This window comes from Galeopterus variegatus, unplaced genomic scaffold, assembly GCF_000696425.1.
Source record: "Galeopterus variegatus unplaced genomic scaffold, G_variegatus-3.0.2 Scaffold160, whole genome shotgun sequence".
NCBI lineage: Eukaryota > Metazoa > Chordata > Mammalia > Dermoptera > Cynocephalidae > Galeopterus > Galeopterus variegatus.
The window spans coordinates 212,826-230,948 of NW_007726271.1; the positions used below are offsets into that span (position 1 = coordinate 212,826).

At 37.0% G+C, this 18,123-nt stretch overlaps 1 protein-coding gene across 4 annotated transcripts in view; it reads right to left on the reverse strand.

Annotated features, from left to right (window-relative positions):
• Window positions 1-18,123, reverse strand: part of PAX3 (paired box 3) — a 94,460-nt gene that overhangs the window by 2,662 nt on the left and 73,675 nt on the right. The window contains exons 8-9 of one of the 4 annotated variants that reach the window (XM_008593576.1): window positions 1,610-1,856; window positions 854-979 (exon numbers count right to left, since the gene is read on the reverse strand). The exons of 1 other annotated variant lie outside the window; for it this stretch is intronic. In XM_008593576.1, the coding sequence (XP_008591798.1) occupies window positions 945-979; window positions 1,610-1,856 (282 nt within the window). In that variant the 3' untranslated portion in view covers window positions 854-944. Of the gene's footprint in view, window positions 1-853; window positions 980-1,609; window positions 1,857-18,123 lie in introns of those variants that run through there. 2 more of the 4 variants (XM_008593582.1, XM_008593591.1) reach the window with 2 other exon arrangements.

An 18,123-nucleotide genomic window follows, 5' to 3' on the forward strand; every position in this document is an offset into this window, starting at 1 on the left:
GAGCAAGCCAGGTGTCGGTTGTCCAGCAAATGGCAAACTTCACTGCGTCGCACCACAATGAATTACGGGCTGCAGAAATAAAAGCACCTGCAAATATGTAGTTCTGTTGTTTACATCGCCATGGCCACTGCCAAAGCATCCATGAGGTACACAGTATTGCACACTGATAAGCAGATATGTGAATGCGTGTCACTTCTCCCTGCCCAGACTGGCTTCCAAATGAACATGAATTGGGAAGATGTCACATACCTCTCCCTGCACCGGAAAAGGAAATAAGCTTTTCTTCCTGTTATCCCATATCCTGTTAGCAAGATGTGTCCAGGACATTTATTAACAAGTAGGATACAAGTGAGAATATGATAACAAATAATTTATGTGGGAGGTCCTTTACATCTAGTCTAGCTTCCTAACTATGGTGGCATTTATTTTTATGTCAATTTCCAGTGTGTCAAAGTCTAGGATTCCTCCATGCCTGCTTCATTAAGTGAGCAGTTTTAAAGTTGTGGAAGTGTAAGCAATGGACATCCAACATATTATACTTCAGAGTATTCCCCTACTATATTTTAGAACATTCTGCTTGCCCAAACCAGTCCAGGTAAATCTCAGATACACTCACACAAATGGAATGTTTTAGGTCCTTGATCATCAGCACTAAAGAGTTGGGATATTTTGATATGTGGCCATGTTAAACCATTGCCTTAAAATGTTGCTTTTGTATTTAATTGCTCCAGGTCTTCCTCTTTTTCATTGCTTTCGTCCAACATGTTTGAAAGAATTAGAAACCAACTACTGGAGAAAGAAAATCAATCACTCTCATTTGACTCCTGTTGGGACTGCTCCCTAAAAAGGTGACTTTTTTTCTTTTTATTTCTGAGAAGATTCTTCATATCTAGGCTGTGGAGACCGGAAACGAGGCCAGTTTTAGCTCCAAGTGGACAGTTCACTTATGCGATATCTGGCTTGAGATAATGAAAGGCACCTGTAAGGAAACACACGGAGCTTTTTAGGTTATGCTGAGACAATTCACCATCAGAAGTAACATCAGCTACAGGCTGACAATGTCATATTTAATACCATGCTATCAAAGGATGAAGACTAATATTTTTATTCCTAAAACAAGTTTGACACAGGGAGCTTTTTAGGTTATGCTGAGACAATTCACCATCAGAAGTAACATCAGCTACAGGCTGACGATGTCATATTTAATACCATGCTATCAAAGGATGAAGACTAATATTTTTATTCCTAAAACAAGTTTGACACAACTCTGTGTCACTGGGATTATACCCTATATAATCCTTAAAAGCTGACCTCATTAAGAACATGTGTTTCTAATGCTAGAGGTTGTTTCATTTTGGCCAACCCTTGTGTTTCACTTAGAGGCAATCAGTTTTCACGTCTCAGCAATTAATGACTGCAAGATGTTGTTGACATCAGTTAAGAAAATAATTATATAAGGGAGACCTTGCTGGAACAATTAGCTGGCTTGGCCACAATAGTAATGCTGGGATGTAAGGCTTAATCGTGCTTTTTACTCTCCTTTCTGAAGCAAGAGTAGAATTTATCTTTTTTCCAAAACTAATTGTCCCCTAGAAAGTCCAAGGCTTACTTTGTCCGTACTGCCCATATTGGTAGCCTGTAACAGGGTCCATACTGTAGCCCGTGGTGCTATAGGTAGGTGGACAATATGACTGAGATGTTGGCAGACTATCCAAGCTCTTCATATGGTCTAGTCTCTGACTGCAGCTGGCCGACACCGTGGTGGTAGGTTCGAGGCCCCCAGTGAGAGGAGAGAGCGCATAATCGGTCTGGGGCTGATGAGGTACCCCACCATGGTTGGTCAGGAGTCCCATTACCTAAAATAAACAGGCAAATTGGGAATAAGTTAAAATGCAGGGAGGACCAGATCATAGCCAAAGCTGAAAGAATAACTTGAAAGTCCAATTTTTTCTTTGGTAATCTATTAAAGAGCTGTCCAGAAGACTGTGACCTCAATTCAAGGTGGCAGAGATATTACATCATGCCCCATGATAACATCTGACTGCAGTTTCAGAAAAGGGAAAGGGGAAGGGAAAAGAAAAGGAAGAGGAGGAGGAAGAGAGAGAGGGGGAGAGATTACACTATGTCCCCAGTGATAAAATCAGACTGGAATTCCAAAGGAGGGAAAAAACGGGATGGAGAGAGGGAGAAATTATTTCTGTTCCTATAGAAAAATGTCTCATCATATATTACATCTAAAAGTTTCACAGGTGATTTTAAACAGGCATTCACTTATATAAAAAAAAATGTGAAATGAATTCAAGTCTTTTTTTTCCATGTATTTTGAGAACTCTGCCTTTTTTCAGTGTTCCCTCTCATGAAAGCTCCTCATCTCGCCCGTCCTTCAGTTACTAGAAATAATTACTCCCTCCCTGATATTCATCTGTGCTACTTGTTCCTCCCACTACATAACCATTAATTTGGCACCTACTTTGACTTGTGGAAGCTATGAGAGGAGTCACTTACTCGTTTTTATATCTCAGCACCTAAAACAGCACTTGGCACAAATTAGATGTTGAATGAATGAATGAATGAATGATAAAAGATTCTCCAAATAACTCTCTCTATTACCTGTCCTTTCATTTCTTCTCTAAATCAACATTTTATACAGAAGAAACATTAAAAGGAAACACAAGCCTAAATGCAAACATGTTCTAAAAAGTTCTGTTTGGTAAATAACCCTAGAGAATAAGAAAACTTTAAAAGGATCCTATATAGGCATGGCCGGTGCGCTCACTGGCTAAGCGCAGTGCGGGCGACACCAAGCCAAGGGTTGTGATCCCCTTACCGGTCACAAAACAGGACAAAAAAAAAAGAAAAAGAAAACTTAAAAAAAAGAAAAGATAACAGAACTTTCAGATCAGCATGGTGAAGTGTTTCACAAACTAAGCTCATTGACCTTTACAGCATCTCATGATGGAAGTAAGTGGATAATTAATTTTGCAGCTGGAAAACTGCCACACAAGAAAGGAAGTGTTTTTTCTCAACCTCCATTCCGTAGCAGGGATCAAAAACAATCACAGAAGAAATCTACTGCAGGGTGAAGAGCCCCCAGAAAACACACCTATTTGCACAGTATTTAAATGCAGTGTCCTGCAGTTGCACAATATTTCAGTAATAGCCCTGTTTTCTTTTAGGAAACTTGAAGCTATGGAGATGAAAGTGTATAAGTAAGAGCAAGAGGAGAGGGCAGAAATGAAAAATCAAGCCCTCATTACAGGCCCTGATGCTAGCTGCAAAGCACCTCTCACTCGGAAGTAATTCAGGCAAAACCCTTAGAATACCAGATCTGGGGCTTCCAGCAAGCCAGGGGCATGGGGAGAGGAGGACCAGTCTTGCATTCCAGAAAGCACCCTGACTCAGATTCCAAAAACAAGGATCCCATAATTCCCTATGGGAAGGGTTTGCATAATCCCTATAGCTAAAGAAAATCTTCTCGAACGAAGGCTTTAAACTTATCCATCTTCAATTAGCCCCAAGAGACAAAAAAAAAAGCAGAGAGAGAGAAAATCTGTTCACCACCTTCTGTGGTTTTATCAGGCCACTCATCTCCCCTCCTTTCTCCATAGACCCTATTTTCCATTTCATCTCCTTTTTGTTTGGGTTATTGTGTACGTATGCACATATGCACATGGGAAGGTGGGAAGGTGGGAAGGTGGGAAGGTGATCCAGTATGGGTAAAACAACACAGTAATACCCAAATTTTGAAAGACATCCCAAGGATCTAAATTTCCTTGAGATATGTAGTAAAATATCTTTTTTAAAAATCTCTAAAAATCAGTTATATTCTAAAAAATAATCATTTGTGACAGAGCATGGTTTTGTTTTATTGGGGATTGGGGGAAAATGAAAGTAACAAAATAATTTATAGGATTTACAACCCCAGGAAGATGGAAAGTGACTAGAACGTGGGTTCTCATAAGGTCCTATAGTAAGTTAATTTCTTTATTTCCTCATTTTAAAAACCTGGACATATCCAAGAATGTTTTTAAATTATTTCCTGGATGTTCTTCCACCCACATAGATTTTTTCTTCTTTTTTGCCTTTCACGAGTTTCCTATAGTAAGTTAATTTCTTTATTTCCTCATTTTAAAAACCTGGACATATCCAAGAATGTGTTTAAATTATTTCCTGGATGTTCTTCCACCCACATAGATTTTTTCTTCTTTTTTGCCTTTCACGAGTTCACACAAACTATTTTACAGTATATACTTGGAAAATGTATAAACTTCCATTGATATACTAATTTATTACGTATTTTATTTTAGCCCAAAGTAAGCATGTCTATTAGAAAAAAAAGAATCTTTAAAATAGAGCTTCTTTGGGGCCAAACACATTCTTTTCAAATCAGGAGAATATCTTTGTGTGCTGGCCCAGTGAGAAAGAATGGACAGAAAAAATAAAAATATGAAAACTGTAATTTTTTTAATGAAAGGGGGTAAAGACATAGGGCAAACCTTTTCCTGTAAATAACCTGTGTTAAGTAAACAAACAAGCACTTAGAAAAAGCAATTTTGTAACTGTATCAGTACTTGAGAGGCAGATATCCAATGGCACTGGATAAAAAGAGAATATATTTTAAATTAATAGTGTCCTTCATGAAGATACCTATTTGAAACTCAGTAAATGGTATGTCACTTTAAGGGAGAAATGGAATACTCTATGTATAGTTATAGTTGCAGAGCTCAGAGCAGAATTTTATTCAAAACATGCACACTCTTCCATGAGCTATATGTACATTTTTGTGATAAACATTTTTTTAATCCCCTGCCATACATTTCTTGTTTACATAACTTTGAAGGCAGCAATAACTTTGTTTATGGGGAGGGAAAAAAATGAAGAATTTTAAGAGAGAAGAAACCAATCCTTCCTATAGCAAAAAAAACCATCTTATGACATTATTCACATAGCAACTTTTTGTAGTTGCTGCATTAGAAAATTCTTTAGGACAGGATTTTACTGTAAGACCTTAAAATATAGCTATTGGAGGATAGAGAGGATACAGTACTGTCTGCAGGGGCATATTCCAGGGCAATAGAAAGATATTTCCTCAAAAATTCCAGGGCAGAGTGCCTTTAAGACATCCCAGAAGGTGACCCAAATAGGAAGGAGGCTTGTTGGGTGTTCCTGTCAGTATTGCCAATGTCACACTCAGGAGGCCAGGAAGGGCTCCTGCTTTAGCAATAGCTCTAAGCTCAGCAACCCAATATTTGCAGTGACTGATGTAAGGGAATAAACAGGACCAGAGACGGTTATCTTTGGCCCCTTTGACTTTCCTGAAAAATTTCCTACAAAATTACGTCGACTGTAATAGTCACATATTACAATCATGATCTCAAGAATTATACAAGGATGAGGAATGAGGCAGTAAGATTTTCCTATGCTTGATCTGGAATTCACATTAATAAATAACTATAATGTGATTTATTTCATTTCATTCACATTGAGAAAACTCGAGAAATATACACAATTTTAATAACCTGTCATTTAAAAATTAAATAGAAGATCTGTTAGGGGAAAAAGGGGAATATATCAATAGAAAATGCATTACTTTCCCCTAACATAATTTAAAACCTCAAATCTCTGTGGAAGAGTCCCATTACACTTTTATGTATGTTTCTTTAAAAGCTATTTGGTGTTTCATGTGGTCTAAGGGAAGCTATGGAAGTTTCTTTCTGTGTGCAAAGATTGGTAAATGAACTTCTTAGAACTCCCCCAATATGGTTATGGAATGTCTTCCAGTCATATTTTCTCTTTAGGACTATTGTCACAATTTTTTTATACATGCTTTTCCTACAGCAATTAGTAATTCAAAGCCTAAAATAAAATCTTTATTTTTTGCAAAGTGGATTTTCCCCCTTTCTAAACCATTAGTAAGCTAATTCTGCTATGGGACTGGCATTTTTTGCCTTTTAAAAAAAAAATTGGGGGTGGGAGGGAATACAATTGCCTGTTTTTCACAAACAATTTCAAAGGAAAAGAAACAAATTCAAGACTACTCAGTTATGTCTCCTGAACACCAACCACATTCTCATTAAATGCCAGATAAATCCAGGAGTCGCAATGACCAGAAAGAGTTTTCCTTCAGTAAAGATTTCTGTTCTGTCCCATCAGAAAAGGGATTGAGGGAAGCTCTTGCTTTTTACTTTCAGTTGTGTAAAATTCTTAGGTGAGGCATCTCAAAAAGTCTAGTAGCAAATTTCTGTATTGTTACCTCCAAAATGTTTTCTAGACACTATTTCTAAATTATTTTATCAATAATCTTTAAAAATAAGTTTGAAGCCTTAGAATCTTGTGCCAACACTTCTTCCTCCAGTTTCTCCATCGTTTGCATTATTAGAGATGTTTTCTGAAGATCCCTTTAAACTCATTCTCAAGTTTCAGAATTCCAAGTAGGTTGTTTATATCTTGATTGGAAGATTATATGGTTCAGGAAAAACTAACTCTTTACAATTGCTTCATGCCGTTTTTCTCTTGAGTTTTCCTATTGTGAGATTAAATATAAAATATAAAAACTATGGGCCAAATTAAGATTTACATTTAAAACGATGTGTCTGGAAAATATTTGTCTTGGCACAAGCTTTAGGGTTTTGCTGTCAGTTGAAAGTGCTCAGAGCTTATCAGGAATCTAAAATGATTTAGCAAATTATGGTGCACATCTAGGCACTTCTTTTTTTCCTTAGTGGAGTACTGGTTTATATCTTTACTTTCTTTGTTGTTCTTAAGAAATCAGATGTTCTTCTGATTTAAGATTTAATAAGATAAGTTTAGTTGCTTTTTTAAAAATGATTTTTGCTATAAAAGGAGTTTTTTTAGCCTTCTTCTCTCCAGAAGTCTATAGCCTGCATATTTTTTTTACTTAGATATAATTCATTTCCAAAACCAAACAAAAATATTCAAATATTTATCCAAATGTTTTTTGCCAATAAGGGTGTTATTGGAGCCATCTAATGGTTAAATTTCAATGTCTATCTTTGAGACTGAAAAGCCTAAATTTAAACAATGGAGACTTTCCTGAAAATCTTGTCTTCAGATTCAAATGCCTTAGGAATTATCCTGCAGTTGATTAGCATCTAAATAATTAGATTTTTGGTCCTGTCTGTTTGAAAGCTGTAAGAGGGAAGTTGCCTGAAGGCAGAAGTTTCTCTTAAGGTATGTATGGTGACCTTCTCACCCATCCTGAGAGTTATGGAAAGGGCACAGTCAACTTTTACCTAACCAGATAGAAGACGGGTACATGTAAAATGCCCAGCTAAATATGGCCTTACTCTTTATTTTAACCTTAGCTCACACTTTACAAGTAGCTATGTTTAATGCATGGTAAAAGAGTGTCAGTGCCAGACAAGTGTAGTTCATATGCTGCATATATTTCCAAGGTTTTTTTGTGAATAGTGTAGTCAGTATTGTCTCAGTTAAACTCTAAAGGCTGTATATATGCTTTCATCTCTGGTCCTGTGACCAATTACTGAAATAACTTTCATCCATTCTTTAGAATACCTATTTCTCAATAGAGCTAAGCTGTTAAATTGATAGCAATATTCTTTAGAAACTGATTAAAATATAAATCTAGGCAAGGAATTAGCAAGAATTTGCAAGAGGTGTGTGTGTGTGTGTGTGTGTGTGTGTACACTCTACACAAGTGTGTGTATATATATATACACACTTGTGTAGTGTGTGTATATATATATATATATATATATACACACACTACACAAGTGTGTATATATATATACACACACTATATATAAGTATACACTATACATTGTATATGAATATATATATAGTTTTAGCCAATGATGAACAATCATATCATGTCCATCTATTATCAATAAAATAAAGCCCATTAAGAAAAAGTTCATTCCACCTAAATGAAAAAGTATGCCAGTTAATACAGTTGGTATTTGACTATGTTAAACCCACCATGAGCATAATAAAATTCTCATATGTTTTAATTCATTTACGCATGCCTGCATTTAATATGCTTTGTGACCATGTCTACAATTAATATGATTTATGAGAAAAGAACATGTGCAATATCGGGGAGGTATAGCATACATATTTTTTCCTTCTATGAATGAAAAATATAACAAAACGGTTCAAGGAAAATCGTTGGCCGTTAGCCTATTAAGATGGACTGACAGAGCCCTGAGTAAACTTAGGGGAGTTAATGGTATCCTCTTATCTGACCCTGACACATTTGCAGCATGTAATTTACAGAAGCTCTGTCCAGGGAATCTTGACAAATGCTCCTAAGGATGTCAGGGCAATGTTCCATTCTAATGTAAAACAGATGTGGGTCAGATACCCTCATTCATCACTTAACACAGAGAGTCTCAAACACTTTCTGGAAGGAATGACATTACCTTCTGTTAACTGTTCTCATTGCAGGAAATTTCTCACAACCACAGTAGCCCTTGAAAGGATGTGCTCTCAAACCTATCATCATTTCAAAAAGCTGTCAAAGAACACGACTGTAAAATAATCAACATATATCTTGGTTTCATATCATGGCTACTTCAGGACACATTTGCTAAATATTAATTGACTCTTTGGGACTTGGGATTCTAAATACAGAAAAAGAAAAGCACTATGCTTGGACATCCCACAATACTTCAATGAGATGACATTTAAAAATTTCCCTCTAATTGCCCATAAACTAAACCTGCATTTGAGGAAATAAAGAACTGATTCACCCTAAATAAAAATTCATAAATGCTAACCTTGCTGAAGCTTAACTACTCTGTTCTGCCTGAAAATCACAAATAACTTATAATAAACTAGAAAATTACACTGCCTTTTAGTAAGAAGAGCTTCAACGTTGGCCCTGCCAAGCAGAGATGTTGGACTATACTATATTCTCGTTTCCCTAAAATTTTCCCTTCCACCCAACACCCTAACAATGCAGAGGACAGACATTTTGACCCACTAAAGAAGGAAAATAATGGCCCAGCTCAACAAGGACGTTTATTCTTTCTTCCATGTATGATGTAGGCAAATACTTCTGTGGCTCCCCAAAGTCAATGTCGCAAGACTCTATCTAGCAACTGCCTGAAGACTATATAAGAGAAGCCTCCCTGCCCTTCTCTTCAGGTGAATGAAGGTATGTGCTTAAGTTCAAGAAAAGAACTACCTGAGAAGACCATGTGAAACTGACTTAAGTACGATATTGATGAGTACATATCAGGAGAAATATTTCTGTTAACCATGGGAAAGTGGAGGAAAGTCTCAGAAAAGTCTAAGAATGAATGTACTCTTTAGAAATTACTTTCCCCAAAGTCAATGTCGCAAGACTCTATCTAGCAACTGCCTGAAGACTATATAAGAGAAGCCTCCCTGCCCTTCTCTTCAGGTGAATGAAGGTATGTGCTTAAGTTCAAGAAAAGAACTACCTGAGAAGACCATGTGAAACTGACTTAAGTATGATATTGATGAGTACATATCAGGAGAAATATTTCTGTTAGCCATGGGAAAGTGGAGGAAAGTCTCAGAAAAGTCTAAGAATGAATGTACTCTTTAGAAATTACTTTCTGGTCTGTTTCACCAGGAACAGTGGAATTTGTGGTAAGACAGAATAAGCATTCGTTTAAGATGCATGAAACTTGTAGCAATGCTACAAATATGAGACAATATCTGAGAACAGCCTTCTAGGAATCAGAAGCTACTATGCTGCTAAGCTCAAATCTTATCTACCTTTAATTCCCTCTCATACCCAATTCCAGAGACACTGAAACAATAATGATGTTGTGTTCTCTTTTCCACCTAAAAACTTATTTGTGTTCCTGGTCTTAAATTGGGCAGTGGTTATGTCTCCTGTTGCACAGGCAACTTGATGTGGGCTGGCAACGTACAAGGTCCACAGTGAAGTCACTTACATAGTTCTTTGATCTACAGAAATTGTCTGCTCCTGCAGATCTTAACGAAATAAAATCTTTGTAATCCAGTGATTGAAATAGTGCTTTCCAATTGGTTAACTCCAAATTACTTATTTAGATTGTTGCTTACTTTCCAAAACCTTTCTCTTGTACCTGTTGTTTAAATTACCTTTATCCTCTGCAGGTGAGAGAAGCATTGCTCTGCATCAGATTCCCTGGCCTTGGAGGTAAGTGTCGTGCTTTACCCAGTTTATCCAGGATCTAGCATTATAGAAGATGGACTGTATATTTTTTTTAAATGTGTTTATGTCCATGTCATTTTTCAGTAAGTCAAAACAAGAATAAAAAAAGGGAAACAATAGGACCACCTTCTCCCCTCTGCACTCCTAGCCCCATGGACTGAAGGATCATTGGCTCTCATTTTTGTTGTAGTGGGTTCTCATGTTATTGCAATCTGAATCACTCAAACAAAACCAATTCTAGTACATTATATTTCTAAGATTACCTTATCTAGAGTATTATAACTACTGAATTCTGAATCTAGATCAGAATGAGTCCTTAGTGCTTTAAAATGCCTGAGTGAAATACTTGAAAATATTCCAGTCGACAGAGAAACTACCTTTTCTTCAATGTCACTCAGTTTTCACACATGCTTTATTACCTTATCTAGAGTATTATAACTACTGAATTCTGAATCTAGATCAGAATGAGTCCTTAGTTCTTTAAAATGCCTGAGTGAAATACTTGAAAATATTCCAGTCGACAGAGAAACTACCTTTTCTTCAATGTCACTCAGTTTTCACACATGCTTTTTTGGTCAGGGAAAAGCAAAAGTCTGCTTTTTCTCAGAGGTTCACATGATATTTTTCAGTAAACAATAATGAAAGACCTGTTGTAATAGTAGTATTACTCTATCAAAGAGCATTTAGATTTCCCCAGGACTGTGCTCCCCAACACATCTCTATAGGTCAATTCTTATTTAAGATCTTCCAGGATTATCAAGAAGATGAAACGGAAGCTGAGATAGTTTAAAGAACTTATCTGAAGACACACAGCCAGAGGATGACTAACAAGTCTTGGAATCTAGTGCTTTTGACCTTGGGGTTCTCTTTAGATCAATGAGTTACACCCACACTGTAATCAATTCAGTAAACAGGAATTCTTTTTCTTTCCTTTACTCCCTTATCTAAACATTATTAAGCAGTTAATAGCCTCTTCTTTAAAATTAGTCTGCCCCCTCCCCCTCCCACACACAAGTACTTACATAGAGAGCTGACAATGTGTGGAGGTAAACAATAAAATGAGACATTAATTAGAAAGAAACATTCATCTATGGAAAAAAATCAAGGGAACTATTTTAGAAATGGATGGATCATGAGTTGGGTCTTCACCTTTGTTTTCTATCATTCAGCATTTCCTAGGAAATGTTCCTCAAAACTTGATAGCTTGGTATTCAACAAAAGGGTTCCATGGTCAAATTAGAAAACTCTGAGTTAAACAATGCTAAACATGTTTGCATACTGCAAAACTTGTTGGAGCCTTTAGTAGACTAATGTGCACTGGAACACTGAAAAATAAAGGTATATAATTTGTGACTTTTACCAAATTATTCATTGAGAATACTGTTCCCCCAAAACCACTGTTACAAGGAGACTGCTTTGGGGAAACAAGCCTTTATTATGAGGTTTGGTTTGGTTTCTGGGTGTTCAAAGATGGTTATGACATAGTACCACTCCTCTAGAAGCTTATAGTAAAAGGGCGGGTGGGGGGAATGAAAACCTAATAATATCATACCGTGTGGTATGTATTTTAACAAGGTATAAATACAGTAATATGTAATCAACAAAGACTAAAGCAAGAAATTCTGCCTGGAAGAGTCATGAAAGGATTGACACTGACCTGGAATTACTCCCATGGATTCATACAAATAGAGGATCGTCTCTAGAGGGGGTATTTTTAAATCTCAGAACAAATATGACATTTTTAAAATGCAAGCTGCCCAAAATGAGACATTAATATTTTGTAAGAAATAAGGACAGTTATTTCTTTAACTAATGCTTGCTTCCTTCATTAGTTCAGCACTGAAGATTTAGCTTCACAGTTATTTCACAGCGAAGAAATATTCCCTTCGATGTAAAAACACTACCCTGTAGTTCTGCAAAATGGTTGTCTCAAAAGGTCTCCCAGTTTGCCATCTTTTGTATTGATCAGCAGAGACGATGCAGTCACTAACCTCAGAAACTCTAGTTTACTGAACTCAAGCTACATGTCAGGAGCAATTTTTAAATATTACACTATGCATTGAAAAATACACACCTCTGATGAAACACAGACTGTTTTGCAGAGACAGATTCCTTGGGGAAAAAAAGCAACAAAAAATAGTACACAGCTAATGACTGAATCAAGTCTTCTCTGTCTGCAGTACAAAGTATACATTCAGCCCCTAATTGAATAAATATGCAAGTATTCAGATTTCTGTAGATATTGCCATTTTGCAAATGCAGTAATAAATTAAAAGCTTTATATTGGATTCCAACTACATATAGAGGGTTGATTCAGGACATTGGCCCCACACTAGAATCTAGCATAGCTTTTCTGTGTATTCCTGACTACAAAGGAAAACTTTTTATTCTAGTAGCTTAGTTATAGACAAAGCAATCACACTCAATTATGTTTCTCCTCAATGGCTAGAGGAATTCAGATGGGCCTGAAGACCATGAGGTTGTTGCATTGGACTCATCTAATGTATAGGAGAATGTAGCTGACGGAGTTTCTATTTAAATCAATTCAGCAAACACAAAAACATTGAATTCAGCAGGAAAGGTTTTCTTGTGGTTCTTTTCAGTGATGTGATGTAAGATTCAGTCATTGGCTGCAGCTCTCCCCTTTTCTTTAAAAAGGAAATTTTGGCCAAGTAGTTGTTTCTCTCATGATTCTCTAAATCTAACTCGCTCAAGAGGCCATAGCTAGTTCTGACATAAACCAGGGCCCTCCTCATATTCTGTAAGGGTAGCAACACAGCCTGCAGAGAAAAACCAAAGGCACCACGTCAATTACAGCCTGCACGGATTCAACAAATGGATTAACAGCAATGTTTTCACCAAGGAGCAGAACATCTTGAAAACCTAATACAGCAGAATAGAAATATGCAAATGGCCAATGGTAGTTCTGGTGGAGCTGAAATGGGCTCGTTTATGATCATAAACATCCTCGAGCCTTCATAAACACGTGAGGCTTGTGAAGCCCTGGTAATACACTCATGAACTGCTTTAGAAAAGAAACAGAAAGATGCTCGAGCCTTTGAGAGGCTGCCACTCCTGTACGGCATGTCTCTCTGTCCCAGCTTTGTTTGACACCCAACAAATCTCTTTAATCAAAATCACTCCTTTTTCCTCCACAGATGGATTTCTGGAAAGTGTAAAGAGAAGGAAGGACCTCCATTGGGAAATGAGTTCATGGCAGGCCACCTGCTTGTCTGGTTCTTCACAATGATAAAGTAGGCTGGGGGCACAGGATTTGCAACCTGTGTATGAAATGGACAAACCGAATGGCTTATCAGCAAGACTTAGCACCAAGTAGCTTCCGGATGTGTGCCCAAAAATGTCCAGAAAAATAGCTCTCTTGAAAATAAGAGCTGGCTTTACCCCCAGCATAAACCTTATAGCTTTTACGTGTATAAGCAACACAAGAGAAGGGCAGGAATTACCATGCTATGGTGAAAAAGATTTTCTTTGACACAGATGAAACAGAGAAGCCTCCATCGCAACCATTTTTAATGACTATATCCCATCCACACAATACGCTTATCTGTAGAAAACCCTTACACCTTCCGTGGACAAACAACCATCATCTTGCCTTGCTGCTAAAGAATTTGCGATCACTGTTAACACCGTGGCCCAAAAAAATGACAAGCAAATCAAAAGCAGTCCTGAGCTTTGTGTACACATATTAACACTTAAATGCTTCTTCTTAATAAGTTTCAGGATTAACAAATGTTTGTCAAAAGAAACTGTGCTGAGCAATTGAAATCTAATTTGAAATGGAACCAGGATAGCCTAATCCGTATATGCATGAAATGGAGACACTGCCTAATAAGCGTAGCTGACACCGAATATGCAATTTACATACATTACACACTAATAATCTCAATTTTAATATTGTTCTTTAAAAGCAACGAGATGTGTGGCTGAGTTAAAGGTTTTCTTTTGTAAAATGTGAATGAGAACAAAAGTTGATCCTGGCATCTTCTGCCATTAACCACAATCTCATTAGTACAAGGATGTATTTGCTCTTTCTGGGTCTATTTCAGAGATGATATCACACCCCCACCAGGTTGTGATGATTCAACCAGACTTAACAGATGAATGGTCGATAAACTTGATGAGTTCTGCAGACCTACTCTTTGTTCCTGAGGTGCTGAGTGGTGAACAAACATTCAAGCGTTTTCAAGCCTGGTACACAAATCTTTATGAGAATTTTTTCTTTCCTCAGTAGATTATCCATGAAATAGGACAGGTGTACTGGTTATTCAATTACATCTTACCCAAGTCCTGGGCAAAATTTGAAACGAGGCCTCTGAGCATAGCTCTTACCATGGGGATTTATTAATAACAGTTAAACATTCTCTAAAACAACAAAAAAATTTTGTAATTCAAGCCTATTTTCTTATTTTGACATTGGTTTCACTCATAAACCAGAAACTAAAAATCTGCCCATCTGCTCTAAACATAAAATGTGTTCAGAATAATCCAGACCTATACCAAATGTATTTTTAAATATTGCTGAATTGAAAGGACCAGAAACTAAAAATCTGCCCATCTGCTCTAAACATAAAATGTGTTCAGAATAATCCAGACTTATACCAAATGTATTTTTAAATATTGCTGAATTGAAAGGTATTCATAATTTACGGCCTCTGAGTTTGCAAACAGGACTTCCTCTTTTTAAGGACGAAAATGCTTAAAATGAATGTAGGAAAGGCTCAGAAAGCTTCTTAGATATCAAATGGCTCCATAGGAAAAAAAAATGTCAATGATATAAGAGTAAATGAATCAAAACCATATGGATCGAATTTTCCCTAAAATACACAGTTTGAAAAATTAAGGAGGAAAAGTGCTTGGCAAAAATGTGTTTTAGGTTTTACCAAACCCAAAACATTTGAAGAATCATTTGCAATGGTTGATGAACCCTAAATGCAGCCAAGTTGGCCCATTTTTATACACTACAGAACAATAGAAAAGCTTCCTAGAAACCATGTAACCCACTGACACTGTATTTCACTCAAGAAATCATTAGAAACTGTTACCAAAGAACTGTGGGGTTTGTAGAGTAGGATGAGGGTAGAATGTGAAATGATAAAAGTTTGTTAATTTAATTGTCCTTGTTTGGGGGAGTTGGCTATGTGTGTTTGGGGGGTTGGGGAGCAGTGAGGGTAGTATTTCTTGCAAAGGAAAGTTAATTAGAAGAACATGGGCCAAATGCTAATTAGTCTCACATCTTGAACATACAGTAGTATTTCCTTGGCACTCAGTATTCCAAGTCAGCATTCCTTTTCCCGCCTGTACATGCTGGAAGGTGTTGGTAATGTACTGTCTAGAGACTGAGGGGACATAGATGGTCTATATTTCCATATTTCTGTATTGTCCCCATACCAAGAGAGCACAGCATTTCAAAAGAAGGCTACTATATGGAAGGGGAAAGTTCTCGCCAGAGTGAATTGAATGTTTTTTTGTTTTTTTTTTTCCGGAGGGTGTTCTGTCATTCATTATAAGCCCCATCTCCTAAAAGGGGTATGTAGTTCAGACAGCTATTCAGAGATGGTGGAAAATTTTGAGGTCCTTAGCCTATCTCCCCTCTCACCAATCACTGAGAATCTCGCCTCAGGTTCCCTGACAGATCTAACTTCTGATGGAATGTGAAGCCCAGCCCTCCCATTGGTGAAGCCATTCAACTATGCCTGCAGGAAAATCGGTCCAATATCAGCACAAGAGCCCATGGAAAAATTCTTAGGACATTATGCTTCCTCTGATGGAGACCAGCAACTGCAATGTGTACTTGGCATTCATGGAAGAATTATTAACAACTGGAAGAGAGATAGATTGGCTCTTAACCCTGCCAGTAACTCACTCTGTCATTTAGATGATTATGCTGCCTTGGCCTCGGTATTCCCATAAGTAAAATGGGAATATTCCCCAGATAGAGATGCCGATTCTATCAGAACAAGAAAAATTTGCAAATGTTTAAATAGCGCACAGGCACTTTCAGCAACTCAAGGAAGGGTATGACCAAAGTTTATAAAAGTTTTTGTCAGTATTCTGAAATTCAGATTGTCATAAATAGAGGTCAGTCCATTGCTATACCACCTGGCCATCTGGACAGGTGTGACTTCCCCTCATAAAGCTGAGACCTTCCCTGAGGAAAGGACTGAGGGCATCTATGAAGCCCATTTGGTGAATGGCTCTGATTCTGAGCTTTAAAAGAATCTTTGCTTGAGGGAGCAGATATGTTAGAGACCCCAAATGAAAAACAGCTACCATCCACACACACACAATACAGAGACAAGATTTGGCTGTCCTTATGGTGTCCATTAATTCCTTGACAAGAAACTAGAAAGCCCATTCCACAGTGGTTCATGATTTCTGAGTTTGAACAGTAAACAATACATCAATTTCAATGACACTAGGGGAAAAGTCATATAAAACGCACAAATATTTTTTAAATATCATATAGCCTCCACTGAAGACAGATCTACAATGAATTGACCATAAGGACTAAAAAATCTTTAGCTCCAATTCAGTTTATATTAATAGATGGGGAAAGGACTATAATGACATGTAAAGGCAGAGAAAAGGCAAGATGCAAAGTCATATACAATACGTTCTCAATTATGTTTTTTAAAATGGCACAAGACCCCAAAAGAGGAAAAAGGCAACGTGCAAAATTATGAATAGTGGTTTCCCTCAGGGAATATTTTTCTACCGTAACAACGCTTTTTAAAATTTTTTTCATGTTTCTACAATAAGCATGCAGTGCTTTTATAATTGGGAGAAGTTAAAAGATTAGTGGAAATTACACTTAGTAAAACAAGTGTAAATTAATCCAAACCCAAAAGTTTAGAAAACTAACTTGTACCAAATTATTTTAAAATATGACTAAAACCCTTTCCCCTGTTTTGTCATGAAACCTGCTTTCTCTTCACTCAACTGCATGCTATAATGGACAAGATCCTAGACTACGAGCCAAGAATCCTAGACTCTTGTCCCAACTGCCTCACGATTTGTCTGCACATTAGATGACCAGACAGAGGCAGAGGAGACAGAAGAGTCTAGGCAGAGAGGAAGAAGAAAACTGGTAATCATAACATTAGTTCCCTTGTTACCATTACATGATCCAATATATTGGCACGCACTTCTGTATAATAAGCATTGACTAAAGGCCACCACCTTTTCTTCAGTCTCCTTTAGTTAACAGGTAAACCAGTTTGTTAGATGTGGTCTCATTGCTTCAAATTTTTCATTACAATATTTTTAGTAAAGCCAGACAACCTAAACAAGTGTAGGCATCTCTTGTTTATGTAGAGGCATTCCTGAGAAGTGATAAGTATCCCAAAGGCTATAGAAATCTGAGTTCTAATCCCTATTTTCCTGCTCTGTCCTTTCGTAAATGTTTTTGGCAAGATACTGATTCATCTCTGTCTTTTGTTCTCCAGTTGCCTGAGGAAATAAGAAAGAACTGCACATGATCTGTCTCGTTGCTAACTCACTGAGGATGCTCAAAAACTAAGACGACATGGGTTCCTGGGGCGGCTGGAGGCTGAAATGTATGGCAGAAATGTAAAATAGCTGGGATGTTTGCAATGTAATAAGTAAGGAATTAGCACAATATGTGAAATATAGTAAAGAAATATGGGTAAAATCTACTGTGGAATTTTCCATTGCTTGATATTGGAATGATTCCTGCTCTACCACCAACTCTAGAATCACAGCCAGGCATCTTGAAGTCAAGGATTAACAGTTTGAAGATCAAGTTCTAGCAATTCCATTTACGTAATATTTATATAATACAAAATAATACTCATAACATACAGGATAATACACTTGCAATACAAGAAGCAAGTAGTTTCACTTATAGAATACACGACTGTGTTATTTTTATTGTGATTGAATAAAGTAAGGTACTAAGAAATGCAAGTGGAATCCTGGACCTCACCTTA